At 47.2% G+C, this 19,234-nt stretch overlaps 1 protein-coding gene across 20 annotated transcripts in view; it reads left to right on the top strand.

Moving 5' to 3' along the window:
* The window catches only part of mbnl2 (muscleblind-like splicing regulator 2), a 46,597-nt gene that overhangs the window by 4,105 nt on the left and 23,258 nt on the right, over positions 1–19,234 (top strand). For all 20 annotated transcript variants that reach the window (XM_070957768.1, XM_070957767.1, XM_070957780.1 and 17 more), the window contains exon 2: positions 5,176–6,076. In XM_070957768.1, coding sequence (XP_070813869.1) covers positions 5,903–6,076 — 174 coding nt within the window. In that variant the 5' untranslated portion in view covers positions 5,176–5,902. The remainder of the gene's footprint in view (positions 1–5,175; positions 6,077–19,234) is intronic.

Here is a 19,234-nt window from a genome sequence, read left to right as displayed (position 1 = left end):
TATCACAGCAGTTGACTTGCCCCTTCCTCAGTGCAAATGTCAGGAGCTTTTTTTGCCACATGGGCTACATATTTTTCACTCTCTAGAGAAAAAGCCTTGTGGTGTTGTGTGTCGTCTGCCCTGTCACTGCTTGCTTTGTGCGGGTTTCACAAAGTTTTGCCTCGTTACTCTCGGTGTGTGCATTTTTCAAATAACTAAGGGCAAAGGCAAGCATGGGGTGTGATGTTTTGACACTCTCTCTGTGTGTGGACACAAATAGCCGATGGCCTGAATAAGCTGGAACTTCACAGTTCTAATAAGGCCCACATCATAATTAACCTTTTGAGTTAGAAGGGCCATGGTTGACGTGTCCCTAGCTTTCTGCTGTCTATCTCGATTTAGCTCCGTGCTAGACGCTGGGCCTGGTGCGGTCAAGTAGTGGACATCATCGCCTCCATGGAAAAGGCCAGGGTGGTGTCATGCGTCTGGCAGTGGATCAAGGGGAAGTGGGTGTTTTCTAAAATGGAACATCAGTCCAGCCCTTCCTGTTGAGAAAATAATGGGATAAGTCTCAGACAAGCACCAAGTCCTTACTGCAGGACCCCGTCGGCCAGAAATCCCCTTTCTCTGAATTGACTCTCGTACAAATTGCACCTCGAGTTGGTATTAAAAGGATTTGGTGGTTGATAGGTTTTTCAGACGTCTTCTGCATGAAAGAGGGAGTCTGATTGCTCTGTGACACGAGGGTGAGTTTGCTGAATCATTCAGCTCTTATGTTTTCAAGTGCTGTAATTTAAAGGCTTCAGATTTCCATTCACGTGATGTGTGTCACTTAATATTTCAATGTGCTCCAGCTTTAATCAAACCTGGTGTTTTTTATTCTTGATCGAGGATAAATAAAGTGTTAGTGGAACTTGTAGGTACAGTGTTTCTACAGTTTTCACCCCAGACTTTTAGGTTAAGTAAGCCTGGGTATCTGGTTAATCATCATGTTTATCTGACCGGCACTGTTCAGCTCTGGCAGCCAGCTATACTGTAATTAGCCTGAGTCCTGTGGCTGAGCAGTAAACAAGCCAATTTACTGTGCGCAGGGTTAAAAACTTACCAAATGATGGTATCATCTGTTCTGTGTTACGAAATGGGCCAGCGATCAGGAGAGAAAAGCCGAGTCCTATATCATGAGGAGGGCCATTCGGGTCACTGTGGTTTAGCTAAGGCTATTATGATATGGGGCACACCTATCTGCTGACTCTGTGAAATGCTTCTTGTGTTGCCTCTGAACAGTAGCTTAGTCCTGGTATAGCCCCTGCTGAGCTCACTCACCCGTCCTTATCGCTAATGGTACTTGATGATATTGAACCCAAGGAGCCGTAGCTTATGCTAAAGACAATTTCACGAGCATCGTAGCGTCCATAGTATTAAATAGGAATTAGGCTGCAGGGTATAGCCTCGCTCTGATCCTCTCTGGAAGTTGCAAAGGAACATTTTGTAAGCCAACAAGCTGGTGATGTCACACTGAAAGCAAGGTTAGGTTTGTTAGGATAGAGGGCATTTTGATAAAACCTGTTCTATAAGGCTCACTCATTTTCCATTACTCACTGGGAAACTGAACATTTTCCTATTTCCCCTCTACAATGAAGCCCTCTCTCCACAGCCTTGAAAAACATTGAGCACTTGTTCCTCTTGGCCATGCAAATGACCATAGAACAGTGGTTTGCCAGCATAAAATGGTAATAAATGGAAATGCAGCCACTCAGGTACCCCGCTCATGTGCTTGTCTCTTGCAGTCATTTGTTTTTCAACTTTATTTTCCTATAAACACCTGGCAGATGCTACGGTAAACGTTGTCACAAGGCTTACGATCAATGGAAACCAGGTAGCTTATCGTCTCTGCTGAACAAATACAAGCAGCTAAGATAAACTGCACTGCACAGCCAGAGCCCATAGATACCAAACTAATAGGTTACACACATGGTATTCAGAGGTCAAGCCAATGACTTTCACTCGAGACGCCCCAGTCCCGCTGACTCTCATTCAATTAAGCGGACTGACCAAGATAATGCCCCAGCCAGCTGGCCTTAGTAAGCGTCAGTAATCCATAAAGTCTAGTACTGCTTTTCTTCACATCTCTGCCCTGCTTTGTCAGGTCACCATGTCTGTCCACTGTTTGCACTGAGGACACAGAGGGGACAAAGACTTCTTGCAGGAACTCATCAGCTAAAGATAAACAGGATGCACACTGGTGTGCAGGGTTCAGCTCTTCAGGTTTCATTTAAAACGCGAGTTGGAAGCATAAAGGGCGACACGATCAAGATTAAAGATTCAGTCGTCGAAGTGAACAGCCGTCGTAACATCCACACCCCCGGCGTGTCTGCTATAAAGATTATGGCATCCATTTAATCACAGTAACTGGAAACACTATATTTCTGTGTGATTTTTACACTAGTCCCTGACTCAGGCTCTATTTCTGTTGAATACTATCTCCACATTGTACCTGGTTCATTCATGATGGTGTACAGAAGGGCTAATCTCTGAGGTCAAAACACTGGCTGCTGCATGGCCCCTTTCTACCTGCTGACCATCTGCCCCCCCCCCCCCTTATATCAATAGCATTGTGCTTGAAGTGTAACCGCTAAGCTCAGCGTAAACAAGCCAGGCGTAATGCACTAGCAGAAGCTAAACTAGCCTAAGACAAGCTGGAGGCACGCTGTCCAAAGACACGTCAAAGCAGACGAAACCAAAACTGTGTATGCTGCCTCTGACCTCAGCGAGAGTTTTCCAAAGCAGTCATTACTGCAAAGCAATTTCCTTCCACTGTGTGTTTGAGTTTCTCTTGCTTTTATGGGCTGTTGTTATCTGACAGATGTAGCAGCCCCCCCCACCCCTTCCCTGGATGACAGTTTGCTTTCCAGCCAAGAGCTTTGCTATGTTAGAAGAGTGTAAGAGGACTCAGTCATCCCTGCTCAAGAGAGGCGTGCAGTGGCTAACATGCTACATCAGCGTCAGAAAATGATAATAATGAGAAACAAACAGTTGCTTGAGCAGCGGTTAAACTCCTTTGCATACTGCACACACGTACAATAGTCTGCATACAGCATGGGAACAGACATGTGGTTGTGTTCCTGCATGATTTTTATCACACCATCACCCACATGAGGTTTTTTTGATCTTCATTCCTCCCATTTGTTTTGGATGTCTTTCATGACAAACATTGCTTTTACCTGTTGAGTCCCCTCTGAGCTTTTCAGGTGACCCCAACAACCCTCGTCCGCCCTGTCGGCCTGATCAATTTTATGAAAGCTGTAAACCTCTGCTTTTTCCTCAGGTAACGGCTGGCGGCTGCGCTCCCCGCTCATTTTAGCACATCTTGCTCCATCATTTGAGGCCAAGTCATTTCATAGAGAAATGGCGCCGTTGTCCCGTCACACGCTCTGACAAAGTAGGTTAGCTTGATCACGGACTTCTTATGGCTTCTAAAAATAAGAAGGGATTAATTGTTAAAGGTCAGATCTGACATGATTCTTACCTGACTTTCTCCTCTGTAGCGATTGGCTCTCTCCCTGGGGAGATGGTGTGAAATTAAATCCTGCCTCGGAGAGCGGAGCCTGGGTGTCGGTGCGATCGGGCAAGGCAGCTTCTCATCTCATTTCACATGATCAGCACCAAAGTGGGACAATATGATTAGCTAGACAATGGTCTGGATTCATAGGCCTGGAGCTGTGTAGTGTTGGTGGGAGATTTCAAGGGGAGGCATCTCGATGCTGCTAAAGAAAAGCAACCTGTCTTTTTGACCAGGAAAAAAAAAAAATCAAGCGCAGTGTAGGAAGGTTTTTTCTTCATAAGCCATTTAGCGTTTTGGATACATGGTCTTATCCTTATGGTCTTCTTGACTTTCCCTCTCTTTGATATTTCAGACTTCAAACGAAACTACAAAGAGAATTCAGAAGCCTCCAATTAGAGAGTTCAACTGACAGACCAAGACGAAAGTTGCAGAAAAATATTGTGCCGAGCCCAAATCCGAACAGACCTGAAGGACTGCACACCTGTACGACATCTGTCTCAGGGTTTCTGTCTATGATGGGAATGTGTGAAGGGATTTCTTGTTCCTGTAACAGTAGTGTAGATGGTTTGAATACAAGTTCCAACTTGCCTCCATTAACACCAACTGGAGCTTGTCATCTGCCTTTAGAGGTGTTGATCAGATGTAGTTCGTGCAGTATTTAATGTTTTCTTGGTGCTTGCTCCTGCTCTCGTCTGTTTTCCGTAGCTAAGTTTATATGTTTAGCACCGAAAGGGGGAATCTTTTAACCAGAGTTGTAGGTTTTTATAACCCTTCTCCTTCTCTTCCCTCGGCCTGGTGTCCTCAGCCCCCTTTCCCTGCCCCCCAGTTAGCAGAAAAACATTTCCAGATGTGCCAAGAAAAGAGCTCCCTGCGCAGTAGCTTAGTAATGGATTTAGTACGCTCAAGTTAAAGGTCACTTCCTCAGATTGTCGCTCCACCAATTGTTCCCCCACCTCTCCTTAGACAGCAAGGGGACACAGAGACCAGTGCCTTCACAGGACGATGCAGGGAGCGCACACACCTACACACACTGCCCCACGAATGTGAATTGACAGGCTGTCGTCAATGAGCCGGCATCTAATTTGGACGGTGGGAGACCAGTGAATATTGCAGGACGCTGGGCAGCGTCATAATCGTGTCTGGCACTGCCACTGGCATATGCATCTGTCTCGGTCCCTCTGTGGCTGCTGGATGGCTGCCCGGAATAGTGCTGCGCTGCGCGGTTTTCTATTGGCTGCACGATCCCGCCGTGCATGGCTCTGCTGGGCAGGTTGGACCCTGGGGCTTTTCTCTGTCTCTGCTCTGACTCGGTGCTCTTGTCCACTGTCTCATAGCACAGAGGCTTTTGCCATTGACAGCTTTGTGTGCAATATGTTGGAGAGCCAGTGGCTCCTGAATAACCTCACAACTGCCTTTTCTGTGGTTCATCAGCCCGGCACCCTTTAGAGCGAGCACCCCTCTGGGACAGTATGCGCACAAATTCACATTTACATGCATACACAGACACCGTTAACGCTGTTGAAGCCTATTAGATAAATAGTTGGCCATCATATTCAGCAATCTACTCTCTCGCTCTGAAAATAACCTCTTTCTGCTTGTTTTTCGTCTCTCTCTGTCTGCCCACCTCGTTTCAGAACACTGACAGGAAGTGCCTTGTGAGACGACATCCCTACTTGAAGATCCCTGAGCGTTTCTGAAGAGCTCCAGATCTTTCCCTCTGCAGGACACAGCTCAGCCACAAACGCCCCTCACTTTTCGGTTTGACCTTACATGTGCTCAGTTTGAATAAACCCCAAGTGGAGAAGTGGAGCTGCTACACTGCTGGCCAAGGTGCCAAAGCTCAGCTTGAGTAGGAACTGAGGATTTCAACAACAGAAACTTGGTGTCGTCCTAAACTGTGCCATTGAACCTCAAAATAGCACCGCATTTGCTCCCCAACATCCACCCTTGCACAGATATCATCGCTCATGCAAACATATTGGGGACATTGGTACAACTAGTCGAGCTTGTCTCCGAGCATGCCCCCTCTGCCTCGTCAGAGGTCTGCACCCGAGACTTCCTGATTGATGAACCGTTAGCTGTTTGACTGACAGACTCCACAGCGGCAGTGCAGTCCCATGCTCCGGTCACAGAGACTTTGCCAGTCCATTACCTCCATTTTCCTGTCCGCAAGGACAGACCTCCTCCACTGACCTGAAGCAGATCATTTATAGCTGCATGTTCCATCAGTTTTAGTCGTCGTGTGTTTTATTTATTTCTTTTTTTTAACTGGAACACTCTGAAACCACTCCTCTGAGGACAGCCTCCTCCTGAAACCAAGTGGCTCCACTCCACCCGTGCTCTATCGCCAGTGCTGCTGACATGGCTCTAAACATTGCTTCGATACGGGACACAAAATGGCTGACCCTGGAAGTGTGCCGGCAGTTTCAGAGAGGGACTTGTTCACGCAGCGATGAGGAATGCAAATTTGCCCACCCACCCAAAAGCTGCCAGGTCGAGAACGGGAGGGTGATCGCCTGTTTTGACTCGTTAAAGGTAAGGACCTTTTAATACTAAACCTGACTGCTGTGCTCTGCTGGGATTTTAGGAATTTGACTTTATCCTCTCCTTGGTTAAATTATTGTCGTTATTATTGCAGATATCAACAAGGTTTCTGCCCATTATGTTATTCCTCTTTGCACTACCTCATGCAACTGTCAAGGGATGTAAAGCAAATATGAGTAATTGGATTGCATCTCTGCACGACCAATAACGCAGGAGCAGCTGAGTGAAAATGCTCCATCTTTGTGATTCCTGATGCTCTGTGGGTGTAGGCTGTCACATTTTTCTCTTCAAGATTACCATGTGTCAGGTGTCCATGCTGTGCTGCAGTTAGCAGACGGCCTGACCTATGAAGCTAAAGGCCAGAGAGGTCTGTTGTCATGTTCACTGTCACGACACGTGTGTGTGTGTGTGTGTGTGTGTGTGCGTGCGTGCGTGTCTGGTTTTTAATACGGTAAGTTCTTCTAACGTTTCCACGCCCTGTCCATCATTTATACTTGTGAGTGAACATCCGATCGCCTTAAGTCATTCCAGGACTTCTATTCCTGGGTGCTCGTCAGCTGTCACACATAACCAACCACACACATAAACAGCCACGGCTTATTTTGTTGTGTTTGTTTCCCACAGAACCAAGAAGAGATGTAGGTTTGTCAACCTGAGACCAGAATCTCAATTTTAAATCTATCAGATTCTTATTATTGATTAAATTTGGTCGATTCTGTATGAAAAGGCGCTGGACGCCTCAAGCCATGCTGGAGTATTCCTGTAATAAAGGCCCCTCTTGTCAGATGTTATGTCACCGTTCTATTTATGTTCAACACACTTACTTACAGCGTGCTACTATTACAATTTTACTTAAAGTGGTAAATTAGCTTAACGCCAGGCACTTTGAAAGCCTCCCCAGTTACAACAAGGTGGTTTCACACATGCTGCATAGAATAAAATAAAATAAAAAAAAAACAAAAAACAGCTGTGACAGTGATGAATAGCTAAAGAAACTAGAGCAGAACACCGGAACTGCGAGGAGTAACATACAGCAGGGCAGCGGGGGGGGGGGGGGGGGGGGGTCGCAGCTCGACCCTCCTGAGACGCAGGGGTAGCTTTCCTCAGATTTCATATTTTTCATACTTGAAACCCATCGAGATCTTTGGAGCGTCTAACAGCCCTCTTCATTACAAGGCGCTCGTGCCAGTTATTTATCTGACACTATGAAAACAGGCTGCCTTTACGGCGCCATCAGCTGTTTTCTTGGCTTCGACTTTACTGCTGCCTTACCATGAGCAGTAAGGCTCATGGCTTGCTGAGTTGTAGCTCGCAGTCAGTCACTGAGTGACTTTCCTTCCCAGCTGCCAGATTTTTGCAAGCTGTCACACAGGTGTGGTTTCATAAGCAAAGGGCTGACAGCCAATCGGGATCGATTTGTTGTCGCGCCGTGCAAGGGAAAGCCTGACATGGATCCTCCGCACAAAACATGATTTTGCTGTTCCTGATAGCTCCAGCCAGTCGCCCCTGACTGAGGAAGCTAAACGACCAGAGCACTCAGCCTCATGCTGGTGCCACCTTTCATTTAGACTGTTGTCAATGACATTTGGAGGCAGCCCAGTGACAATTCATGCATCATCTTTACCTTAATGTGCAGAATGAAGGGAAAGCCTCTTCCTGCGGTGTGCGCTCTTTCAGAGGCAGCAGCCCAGAAGAGCTTGAGGTTACTTAGCCTGTCACCCCGCTCTGCGATAACATGAACGAGGAATGCTCTTTTTTCATTACCCCCAAAAGCCTCTGTGTCAGTCCTCATGTCATTACTGGCAGCATGGGCTGGAGGTCCACGCCATTCTCTTCATCAAGCTCCATGTATGCAAGGGATGCCTGACCTTAGTGGGCAAAGGGGTCAACTTCCTCATCTGCCACAAGGTGTTCTGACGCTCCTTTGAGGGATTTGAAAAGGAGGTCTTGCTAGCCTCCGGAGCATCACCATGGCAACTTCGCAGCTGTTGTCAGCATCATCTGTTGAGCTACAAAATCCAACAAGCTTGAGGAGGATGTGGATGTCTTGACATGATCTATGGACCTGGCCTTCATGGCTGCGAACCAACCACTGTCTCCTATATGTTGCGTCTGATATGGGAGCTTTGCTGCCGTCATTTTCGTCTCTCTGGGAAAGCCCATCAGCTGAAAGCCTAATGCAGCTAAATTGACGAATGTACAGACAGATCTGTCTAATCGCAGCCACTTTTTCTCTCTCTCACTTTTGCTCGCCCCCTCTTTTCGCCATACAACCCAGTGACAGAACGAGAATACAGGATTCTCTGTACTTTTAACTCCAGCTCGCCCCCCTCTCACAAAGACTTTCCTCGTGACAGCTAAGAGAATGAACGCTTTATTATGCATCAGGAAATGTGTTTTCGCTCTACGGCAGGCTGATTTCCACCCCATTACGCCCGTATCGTCTTCCTGGGTCTTCTCATCCGATAGGGTGATCATGCCGGGGTGCTGTGCTGCCAGGCGTGACTTGGCCGACGATCAGAAGGGTCCTTTTCATAAACACGCTGAAGGTACGGCTCAGCACAGGAGTAGAGTAGGAGGTGTAATTCTGTTGTTGCACTTGTCAGGCAGCGATAGACAAACATGCAGAGATGAGGAGTTTGACTGCTGGAGTTGTTGGTAAAAACACTCCTGTGATGCCTCCGTCCTCCTTCCTGTTGAACTCATGTGTAACCAAATGTCAAACTTTGCGGCCCATTGCCCAAACAAAACAATTTGTTTGTTGTCCGTGCACCAAGGCTGATTTTGGACGTATTTTGACATAATTTCTTGACAAGCTGTGGAATAAATTCTATGTTTGTTGTGCAAAGCACCTGGTTGGTTGTTTGGGCTGCACAACATTTATTTAGTAAGTTAATGCTCATTGACCTGGAGAACAACCAGGCCTTTCAGGTGTCTGATCAGTCAGCAGACACCCAGAGGCTGAGGATAGCGCGTGTCAGCCTCCGCCCATGGGGACGGGTGTTGTGGGGGTTGGCAGCAGACGAATAGCAGCCACTCACACAGGTTCGGTTCCCCTGGTCCAGAGGAATGGACCTGGGAAGACAACAGCAACCCAAAAACAAAAAGCTTTTGCTGTGCTTTGCATGCGATGAAGGACGATGGAATCGTTCCTGCTACCTGTAGCTTTGCTCCCGCTCTCTGTCATAAAGCTTGCAGTGTCCTGGCTCCACTACCCTGCTCTCAGCATTTCCAGTCTGCTGTAATGTCTAGGGGATTATTTTTTGTCCTCCTGCTCTACACTGTGGGCTTTAGAAATAGTCTCTCTATGCCACATTTTTCATCTCTCAAAATAGGACGAGCTGCTTCGTCTTTGTCCAGCGAAAGCTGTTCTCACGTTTGGTTGGTAGATGCGATATACAGTAGCTTCCCAGGTGTCATCAATTTCCATCGAGACGTGACATGAAAATGTGACTGTGGTGACCTCAGCAATAGGAGGGGATATGATGTGAAACGTGGCTGTGGAGCCTGTCACAGATCAGCTCTTCTGTTTAAGTCCAGCTGGAAGCGACAGTGTTGGTATGTTTATGTGTGTGTTTCTGCGTTACTATGAAAGAGAGAGATTGACATGTCGTTCATATTTGGGTCGAACACTCCCTCCTTTGCCGCTTTAACATCATTCACTGCAGAAGCTGATGGATAATCAATACGAGCGGCGCTGTGCCTCCAGCAGCGTTTCAAACGATGTGTTGTGGTTGAAGCCATTTCCTCGAAGTTCGTTAATACTTGTTCGAGGATGGAAACCGTGACATAGTGGTGGTGGGGGTTTGAGTGGGGAGGGGGCTGGAGAGAATGAGTGAGAATACATACGTTAATGGAGTCATGTGATGATGTCACATTGACTGCGCCCCTGACAGTAACCTTTTGTTGATGCTTGCTTTTCTGCTTTTCCAGTTCTTTCTCTTAAGCGCTGACTGTGTTGTATTCCCCCCTCTGCAGTAAAAGACTGTCCACGTCCAGAGCGTTTGTCTCAATTTCTGCTTTTGACTGCTTGTAATTGCACAAATATGACATGCAGGCAGATTTTAAACAAAACTGAAAATAAAAACAAGCAGCTCGTGGAGAGATTTTTCCACACTGCACAAAATGTACTGTACATGTGTTGGAAATGTGTCAAGGTGTCGCCTGCAAAGCATTTTAAACAACAGTTCAGATGCCTCACAACAAGGCCTGTTCAGATTTTCTTTTGTATTAGTCAGATTTTACCAGGTGACCTCCACGCCTGACTGAGCTTCAATAGCCTGGGAGGTGGGGGATCGTCCGGCGCATCCTGGCACGATCATGTTTCACCAAGTTGCGGCTTTCAGAAAGAAAGTGGCGAAGCAGGAGAAACAATAGAGGCTGCTTTCAGGTGTATGGAGTGTTTTCTCATTTGTGTCACAGACTCGCCACAGCCCCCCCCCCCCCCGGGGGTGAGGTGCCCTGGTTTCCCTCGCTTGGTAAGAACATCTTAATCCGGACTGTGCTTCGAAAGAGAAGTGTTTTTGGGGGGCGTGGGATGGCTGAAACCGGTAAATAAAGAAGCGAGGGAACATGGCAGGAAGGGTTAATATTTGAATGGCTCAGAGAAAAAAGGAAGGAAGAGAAATAAGGAGGAGGAAGTGACAGGTTTAGCCATCCAGGGAGCCAGAGCAACATTTTTAAACCAATTACCGAAGATTGTTATTAAGATTCAGAAGGAAAGTGCGTGCGACCTTGAGTTAATCTGTCACTCCGGAGCTTCCAGTCCAGACAGAAACCAGACAGTGAAACTTAGACGCTAACAGATATCAAAGACTTTGTTTTAACTTTAGTGATTCCTCTGACTTCACTGCCACTGAGCTTATTGCATTTGCATTTTTTGGGATCTTTAGGAAGCTTCAGTGAACATGAACTTTACGCCCATGGCCTCGGCCCTCTTGTTTTAAAAGATGGGCTCGGCTGCATTCCTCAGCGTAATCCTCATGAACTGGGCCACACCCTGGGCAGAGCAAACATGTGGAGGGGAATGCATGCAGCGCAGCGGGAGCTGGTGTTCCCCCAGGGTCATTCACACAGACACAATGAGGCACTGACTTGAGCTTAACACAGGGCCGCAGTGGACGCGGCATGTTTTGATGAGCCCCCACCGCTACCGTTCCTTACACAGGCCTCCTCATACGCACACACATGCTCGCGCACTCGCTGTCTTCCCAGTGCAAACCATGCCAAATTTCATTTGATCCGTGTGATTTCACCCCCCCTATACCCCACAGCCCCAGTTTAGCTGATCTGGAAAAAGCTCCACAAAGATAGGACGAGATGAGAGGGAGGGAGGGAGGGGGGGAGGGAGGGAGGGAGGAGGGTGTCCAGTAAAGATCACGTAAAGGTCAAAAGAAAAAGCGTGTAGAAAGTTGTGTTAAACACACAAGTTTCAGTTTATACAAATCCACTGTCTCGTCCATGATGTTCCGGCTTTACTATATCTTCTCCTTTTCCGTCTTTCTGTGATGCAACATTTTCATGTCAGCGGCATCAATTTGCATGAATTTGGTTTGCTTGGCATCGCTGCTTACAGAGGTTAGTGATGCTGCTGTGGACTTGCGGCATTGCACCGCGCTGCTGTTGATCAGAGAGGTTGATACAGTTGGGTACATGTTGGCATGTTAATTGGGCCACTGCGCTGACCCACATCTGTGTATCAGTGTGTGTGATCCCCACATTTAACTGTCTCCCTCTGGGTCTCACTGTGTAGATGCTAGAATTCCTAGAATATTCAGATTTTACAGGATATTAGTAAAATGCAGTGCTACTGTAACACTTTGGTTATAAATCTATTAAATAAAGCAACTTTTGGTGAACAGTTTTGCCATTTGACGTGGGCAGCCAAGCTAAAAATAAGCACAGGGCCCACTGAGAATAGTTGGGCATGTTTGGTTACAGAATATGAGCCCTTTGAATGTTTAGCTTGGAGACCCTGCAGCAGTTCTATAGTGCGAATCAGGCCTTACATATGTAGGGCAGTCCGCCTGCTCTCTACACCACTCTGCTCGCTGTAGCAGGGCTTGAACTCCATTATGTCTTCTTGAGAAAACAGAAAATGTATGGCACTACTGCTGGTCACGTCAGATCGAGTAGTACGTGTTCGTCACCCAGTGAGCCGCCTGCACCGTGATGGAGAGCCTGAGCGCTGAAAATCTGCCCATCTGCTGTACCAGTGTCTCACCTGGTCTCAGTCCACCCACTGCCTCTGAGTCATCCTCTTTTTCCATCTCTCTCTGCCCACAGTGCTGATAAAGTACTAGATTCTCTGCATTTTTTTTTTCTCTCTGCAAAAAAACCCAGCAACTTAAATCAGCGCTGCAGAATCAATTCCATCCTCGCATTTGGTGATTTCAAAGCCAGCTGGACTCGAACTCCCTGACTGCTGCAGTAGTCGATGCTGTTGTGAGCACCTCTGCGGTGAAGCCGAGGGCAGATCTATAGCGAGCCAGGCAGGAGGCTTTCTGCGTGCTTGACCTTTAGTGTTGGTCTCATTAATTATTGACGCGCAGTTTCATCGTCACTCATCAGAGACAGACTCAGGTTGTCGTGATCTAATTCCCACTGAGAGGAGCATTTATTTGTCTGCGATGTTCAGCCTTGCGTGATTTCATTTAAAAATGCGTATCATGCTTGAAAAATCGGCAGCTTCACCCTCACCAGGAAAGGCCACAGCGCGTCATATGGAAGCATGTGGCGTTTGCTGTGGCCCATATTGGACATAGAAATTGTTGACTGCTCCCTCCAGGCTTCTTTTAATTCTCCTCTGATTATAAAACGGACCAACTTACAAAGACACAGCCCTGAGATGCTCCACAATCCCACCCCCAAGCCACCCCCATCTCTCTCAAACACACACACACGCACTCACACACACACACACACACCTTGGGAGCTACAAACAGTTAGACAGACAGGCCCAGCTGTCTCCCAGGAGCCAGCCTTTATAATGAGACAGAGATCTTCTTAATTGGCTCCATCTAATGAGGCAACAGAAGTACAATCTTTAGGGGCCCTACACCAGACTGGGCTCCCTCCACGTTTTTGTCTAAATGACTACTGGTCTGTGTCAAACAGGCTGTTGCGTGCCAGGCCTAGCATGACACCCCAATCCCGTGAGTGTGCGCAGGAAACGTCTGAGCCTGTGCGCTGGCATTTCGATATCAAGATTATTTTACGTTAACAAAGTGAGGGGTTTAAGTGACGATGGAGTCTACCCTGTGAGCCCAGGCTTTCTCCTACAAGAGTTCTGACTCATATCCCAGTCAGGCTTGAGAGTGGCGGCCTGCACTCGCTTTGCTGCAGATACTGACCATCTCAAAGCTAGCCCTGAGAAAGCTGCTGCTTTTCCTGCACACTTGCTTTCAGTTCTAATTTGCGCCCTCACTGTACACATAATGAAGAGGCAATGATTTACCTCATTAGATTGAGGCGAAAGGTCGAATCAGAGCAATGCAATCACGTAGGTGCGCCTCTGTCTGGTCTAAAACAGCTGATTATCCAAAAACAATACCGCTGCTGCACTCTGCGCCATTAGGTTACAGTAGACAATTTACTCAAGGTCAATCCGGGCTTCCTTACAAACATCACACTTAATAGGCTCGAGTGCCGCAGCTCCAAATTGGCGTAATTTGATAGAGCTTGCTTAGATGAAAGTCTTGGAGTCAGTGTATTAGTAAATGAAAGGCTCAAAGCTGACTAGTTGGCGGAGAGCTGGGTCTTGTTGGAAATGTTTGCGTACCCATACACACACTGCCATTCAGATCTGACACTGCTCCTTAAATGAGGCTTTATTGGGGCCTCTTTTGTTCAGCTGAGCCCAGTATGAATTCACACAACAATAAAACTTGATGTCTATTATTAAAGCGGAAATATGGTTTATTTCTGTGCTCTGAACGTGATGATGTTGCAACAAAGAGTAAGGATGCAGGCTGTCGGAGCGTTTGAATATCTTTTGATAAGCCACAAAATTCATGGTAATGTGCCCAATTTTATGTAGGGATATGTTTTTAATACGCAGCCCAAGCTAGAGGGATTATTTGCCTCGACCACACAGGGTGGCCATACCATAAAGGTCAACTTTAGGTCATAGCAGCGTATCTGTGCCTCTGTGCGCACGTGTTTGGGCCGACGGGGGGGCATGCAGAGTTCATGGACGAAAGTGAGATGGCCAATTTCACACCCAGCAGATGCCAGCACCAGTGACCCGCGGCGACAGGTGGAGGACACTAATTGGCAGCGCGCACCGTCACAGAGTAGGGCGAACCCATGGTGGGTGAGGGAGGGAGAGGAGGATGACAAGGGAAGTGGTTCCAACAGGGGGCATAAATTGGCACCGTGTTTACTGTTGCAAACCATTAAAACATCCGCGGCATGAAGAGCGGCAGGTTTAGCGCTTGCATCAGGCACACAGGTATTCATGCTCGCTTTTTGACCAGGCAAAGGCGTTTCATGGTTGTTTAACAAACAGATGTTACATGCGAAATCTGCTTTCTAATCCCATTCTGTTTGCGTTTCTCGTTTTGACTCATTCACTTCACAGAGCCCAGGCTCACCTTCATGGAAAAGATCAGGGCGATGACATGGGTGAATAGCGAGATCAATATGTTTATCTGCATCCCACAATTTTCAGATGAAACACACCTCGCAGCTCAAAGGCTGCCTGAGTCACTGTATCCTGGTTTATTGATCTCGTCCTCGTGACCAAAGGGCGCTTATTACTTAAACTAAATATAAGCCGTCATTTGGCCCTCTCTGCCTCAGTGTTCTCAACTTTATGAGGACTGCTTTCATCATCTCCGTGTGGGCGCAGAGTCTGCTCAGCCCACAGGAGGGAACATCCTCAGAGGCCTCATCATCACAACCAACAAACAACATGCCGATCCAGGCGATGCTGCACCTCATTCCCCTGTGGTTGCATATAGCAAAACGAAATTGCACAAGCCTCTATTTTACATTTGTGGTTTCCCACCCAGTTTGTTTGTACATGTAAGCACCATGCCTTAGTGTCTACTCTGCAAGAAAACACCATATTTGACAGCTAGTCAGACCAACTGACTAACTAACTAACAACTGAGTTACTCATTACATGAACAGGGATGTGAATAACTGTGCAGCATTATATCCTGATATGATCAAAAACAAGATCAGATTCATCACCAGCGTGCTTCTAAATTCATTCTTGGGGAGCTGAGCTCTCCAGATTCTCTGTCGTTTGAATCATAAACCTATACCTCAACTTTTTTTTTGTCAGCAGCCAAAGCTTTAATCTCCAAACTGGAGAGTAAGCAGCCATGCAACATTTCTGCCCCTATCTGCTGAGTGCGTTAGAAAGAGGCTTTGATGAATAGATCTGCTCTCTCCCTTCCATCTCATTATCCGCCTTTATCTGTTTTATGGATTTACACAACTCCTCAACACGCTCCGACACGCGGTCGATGGTGTCAGCGGGGAAGGAAGATGTAGGCTAGCCTTTTTTATTTTCTCGCATTGTTTGTTTAATTTCTCTTGTTCGCGTCTGTCGCGGGTTTGTGTTATTTTTAGGACGCTGCGGAGTTGTGGCGGCTTTGATCGCCACAGAGTAATTGAAATCGAGGTATCTGCTAAGAAATGTGAAATTTCCAAATTAAAATAAGGCCCAGTAGCTCTCCTCGTGGGGCTGTAGCACGGCTTTTATCAAACTAGGGCATCGACATCATGTGACCTGTGAAATCTTTCACAAGCGTGGCTAGTTCAAGTCCCGCTCGGCTATAGGACTGCTGTCATGTCAATGCAAAGCTGACAGCGTCCATCGTCTCAGCACAGGGAAATGACAGCTTGTCGAAAGCAGGCTAATGCCTCAGTCTTTTCACGGTGACTCACCTATCAGCAGACTGAGAGGTGGCATTGTCATAGCTCAGCCTTTCTCCAGGGTGTGTATTTGTAGAAGTGCGAGGTGTGGGAGAGCGAGACAGTTGCTTCGCTTCGTCGAATGGGCTGCATGCATGTGAGCAAGCGTCGATGATGTGTGTACCTGTCAGCGACATGCCAGCATCCCTGTCTGTGTTTGTGTGGATGCATGTGTGTGTGTGTGTGTTTGTGCAGATTAGAGGAGCTCTGGAGGGTGGGTTTCATGTCTCAGCAGGTCACAGATGATCAGATTAACTGAAGCAGGGCTTCAACCTCCAGCTGGATTAGCAGCAGGGACCTGGGCTCTGCAGGTGCCTCACAATGGTGCCGCTGCAGCCACACTTTGGCCAAAAAACCCCACACTAATCCATCGTGGCCGTAGTTACCACCTGAGAGCTGATAACCTTAATTTGTGGCTGGTACTTTTAAATGGCCTGTCCTTCTTTTCTACAGCACGACTACATGAAAACTCCTTTGTTGAAATCCTTCAAGCATTGTGACAGATGAACAAAAAGTTGTTTCATAACCTGCACAAGTACACAGCTCTTAAAGGAATATTGTTTGTATCCTGCAGACAGTTTTGTAGCGCTGGCACAGAAAATAGCTTAATGAAGACTGGCTTTTTCGAGTGCCCTCTCAATTGATTGAAGTGGACCTTTCAGTGTTTTTTCGTTCCTCTCCTCTTCCTTTTCTCTCACATGCAATCAGCCGTGCATTCAGTAGCAGTGACAACATCATGGCCTCAGTGTAACATTTACACTGAAGTTCGGATGATCACTTTGAGTGCAGGCAATCCCATAGGACCTCCTGAGCTGCACTTTGAGCTAGCCGCAGTGCCGGTGCTGCGCAGTGACAGAGCTAGCATGTGATGTTCAGCTGATGCACAACACTCACCACAGTGATTTATGAGGAAACAGCATTAGCCAAAGGAAAGACTGATGAAATGAAAGTAAAATGGACACATTCAGTCGCTTATCATACTTGGATGTGGACATGTGATCAGCACAGATAGCCTTTATTCCACATCTCAGAGGGAGGTGGGAGTGTTTACTCTAGGGCCGAACATTTTGGGTCTCACCTTTATCCCACTCTCCCCCTCCCCTGCGTGCGTCTCTTCCCAGCTCTCCTCCTCTCTCGTTGGGTAATCTCAGGCATCAGCAGCAGCACTACTCCTCCATCTGTGGGATTACAGCTGGTGAAACAAAGGCACTTAATTACTGCTGAGGCAACACAGTCTTAACGTGTGTGCGTGGGTGTGTGTGTGTGTGTGTGTGTGAGGCGTGAAAAAATAAGGCAGACTATTGTTTCTAAATTGCCTCCTCTCCGTCCTTTGCAGGAAGGGTGTTTTCTTATTCGCTCACATTATCACTAATTGTACTGTAGTCTAATAGCCAGGCCAGACACACCTGATTACAGCATAATCAGAGCTGAGCAGGATCTGGATCCGGGGTACCTCTGCGGTTTTACATTTAAATGACTTGTTCTTACCCACTGTTCACCACTGATTCATGTTCTCCATTACCAGCCCAAATGTAACCAAAAAGCCTTTGGCTATCATGTCATAATGGATTTTACAGTGTTTCCTGGTGTCCCGGAGCCTCACCACTTCAAACAGATCCATTAGTCCAAATGGATCCATTAGAGCCCCAAAACAAAACAAGATCCTTAAGAGGGAGCATTCTCCGAGTTTGAGGATGAAGGGAAGCCCTGTCCATGTGCATCCAGCGCCTCGCTGCTTTGCTGGGTTCTAGGATCACTGGGTCTACTTTTTCACAGCCTTGTGAGCGCTGCTGCGCCGGTGTGGTTGGTGTCTTGTAGCTGGAGGCTGTCACAGAAGTGGTTTCCTCGTGAACTTATTATAGGCTGACCCATAAGCAGCTGTTAGAGCCCCTGGAAAACAGACTCTTTGGGAGCTGAGAAAGGAGAGAAAGAAAGTGGCAGACATTATGAACAACTTTTTTCATTGATGCTCCAGGAAAACCTAAAATGTGCTGCAAGTTTGTAATTTCTACGAAAATGTTGAGATTGAGCTTAAACCAGCAAGAGAGAGAGGAAGGGGTGGTTTGAGGTAAAAAGCCAACATGTTATGTTCGTCTTGGAAATGTGGAGATGAGGCATAACTTCCTGGAACCAATCATTCCAGGATCAGTTCCAGTAGCCGCCGCGAGCCAAGAAATACTCTTATTTGGATATTTATAGCCACAAATACAAATATCTGTCAACAAAACATGCAGCCAAAGGATGAGCGTGAGCCGTGCATATTCCCCAACAATGCAAATGACACGCCGTCAATGGCGGGTTGTAAATGCCGCGCCGCGAGAACAAGGCGCCGAGGGAGAAAGAAAAGAAAGAGATATGAGGGAACAGTGAGAGACAAGGAGGAAGAGCGAGCGCCTGTCCACCCCCCTGCCTTCGCTGGTCAGTGGGGATACAACAGGTTCTTCAGCTATGCTCTAAGGGGATTACACATATCACAGGCTTCATGTCAGAAAAATTAGTGTCAGTTTCTCACAGCGGCCCTCCTCCTCTTGCACTGAGAAGGACAATCGGATAAACGAGGCGGAGGGGGACGAGGAGGAGTTGTTACAGTTTCTCTGTAGGGTACAGCCATCCAGAAATCCACCGTACCAGCCAAATCTCTAGAAACAAGACCTGACCGTGCCTGCGCTGGTGTTTAACTGTAAGCCTGTCCCTTTGGGGAACGTGTAGCTTGTTGTGTTTTGTCAGTATCCTGCTTCACGTTCATTTCCCGGTCCATTTTGCTGACCTTTGGGGTGCCGGCCGCTGCCTGTCCAGTGCTGACCCTACATCTTCTGAGCTGTTTTTCCATTATCTTCCTCCCTGATTGCATTTTGTGGAGTGTAATTTGCCAATACTGCCCGTCACACTGCCGCTGATCACATCATTGAGCGCTGCGCTAGCACCAGAAAGACATCATGAGGGCAGGGATATGCAAAGCCTGTCCTGCTCCTCTGCGCTGCTGGAGAAAAACACACACACACACCAGACTCCCAAGATTCAGCACTGCCTAATTCATCGATATTGTTTCTCGGTTTGAAGTGTTGATGTGGGAAAGAATAGCAATGCCTCATTTCAAGTGCATCCATCTTGGATAATCACCAAGGCACTAGATTCCCTATTAAGGGCCGATTGGAACCACGGGGATGTAATCTGAAGGCGCGTTTCCAGTCGCCTTTACGAGCGCATTTACAGCTCCTCTGT

The sequence above is a fragment of the Chaetodon trifascialis genome, chromosome 24, assembly GCF_039877785.1.
Source record: "Chaetodon trifascialis isolate fChaTrf1 chromosome 24, fChaTrf1.hap1, whole genome shotgun sequence".
Lineage (NCBI taxonomy): Eukaryota > Metazoa > Chordata > Actinopteri > Chaetodontiformes > Chaetodontidae > Chaetodon > Chaetodon trifascialis.
This window is presented reverse-complemented; position numbering and strand designations above follow the sequence as displayed.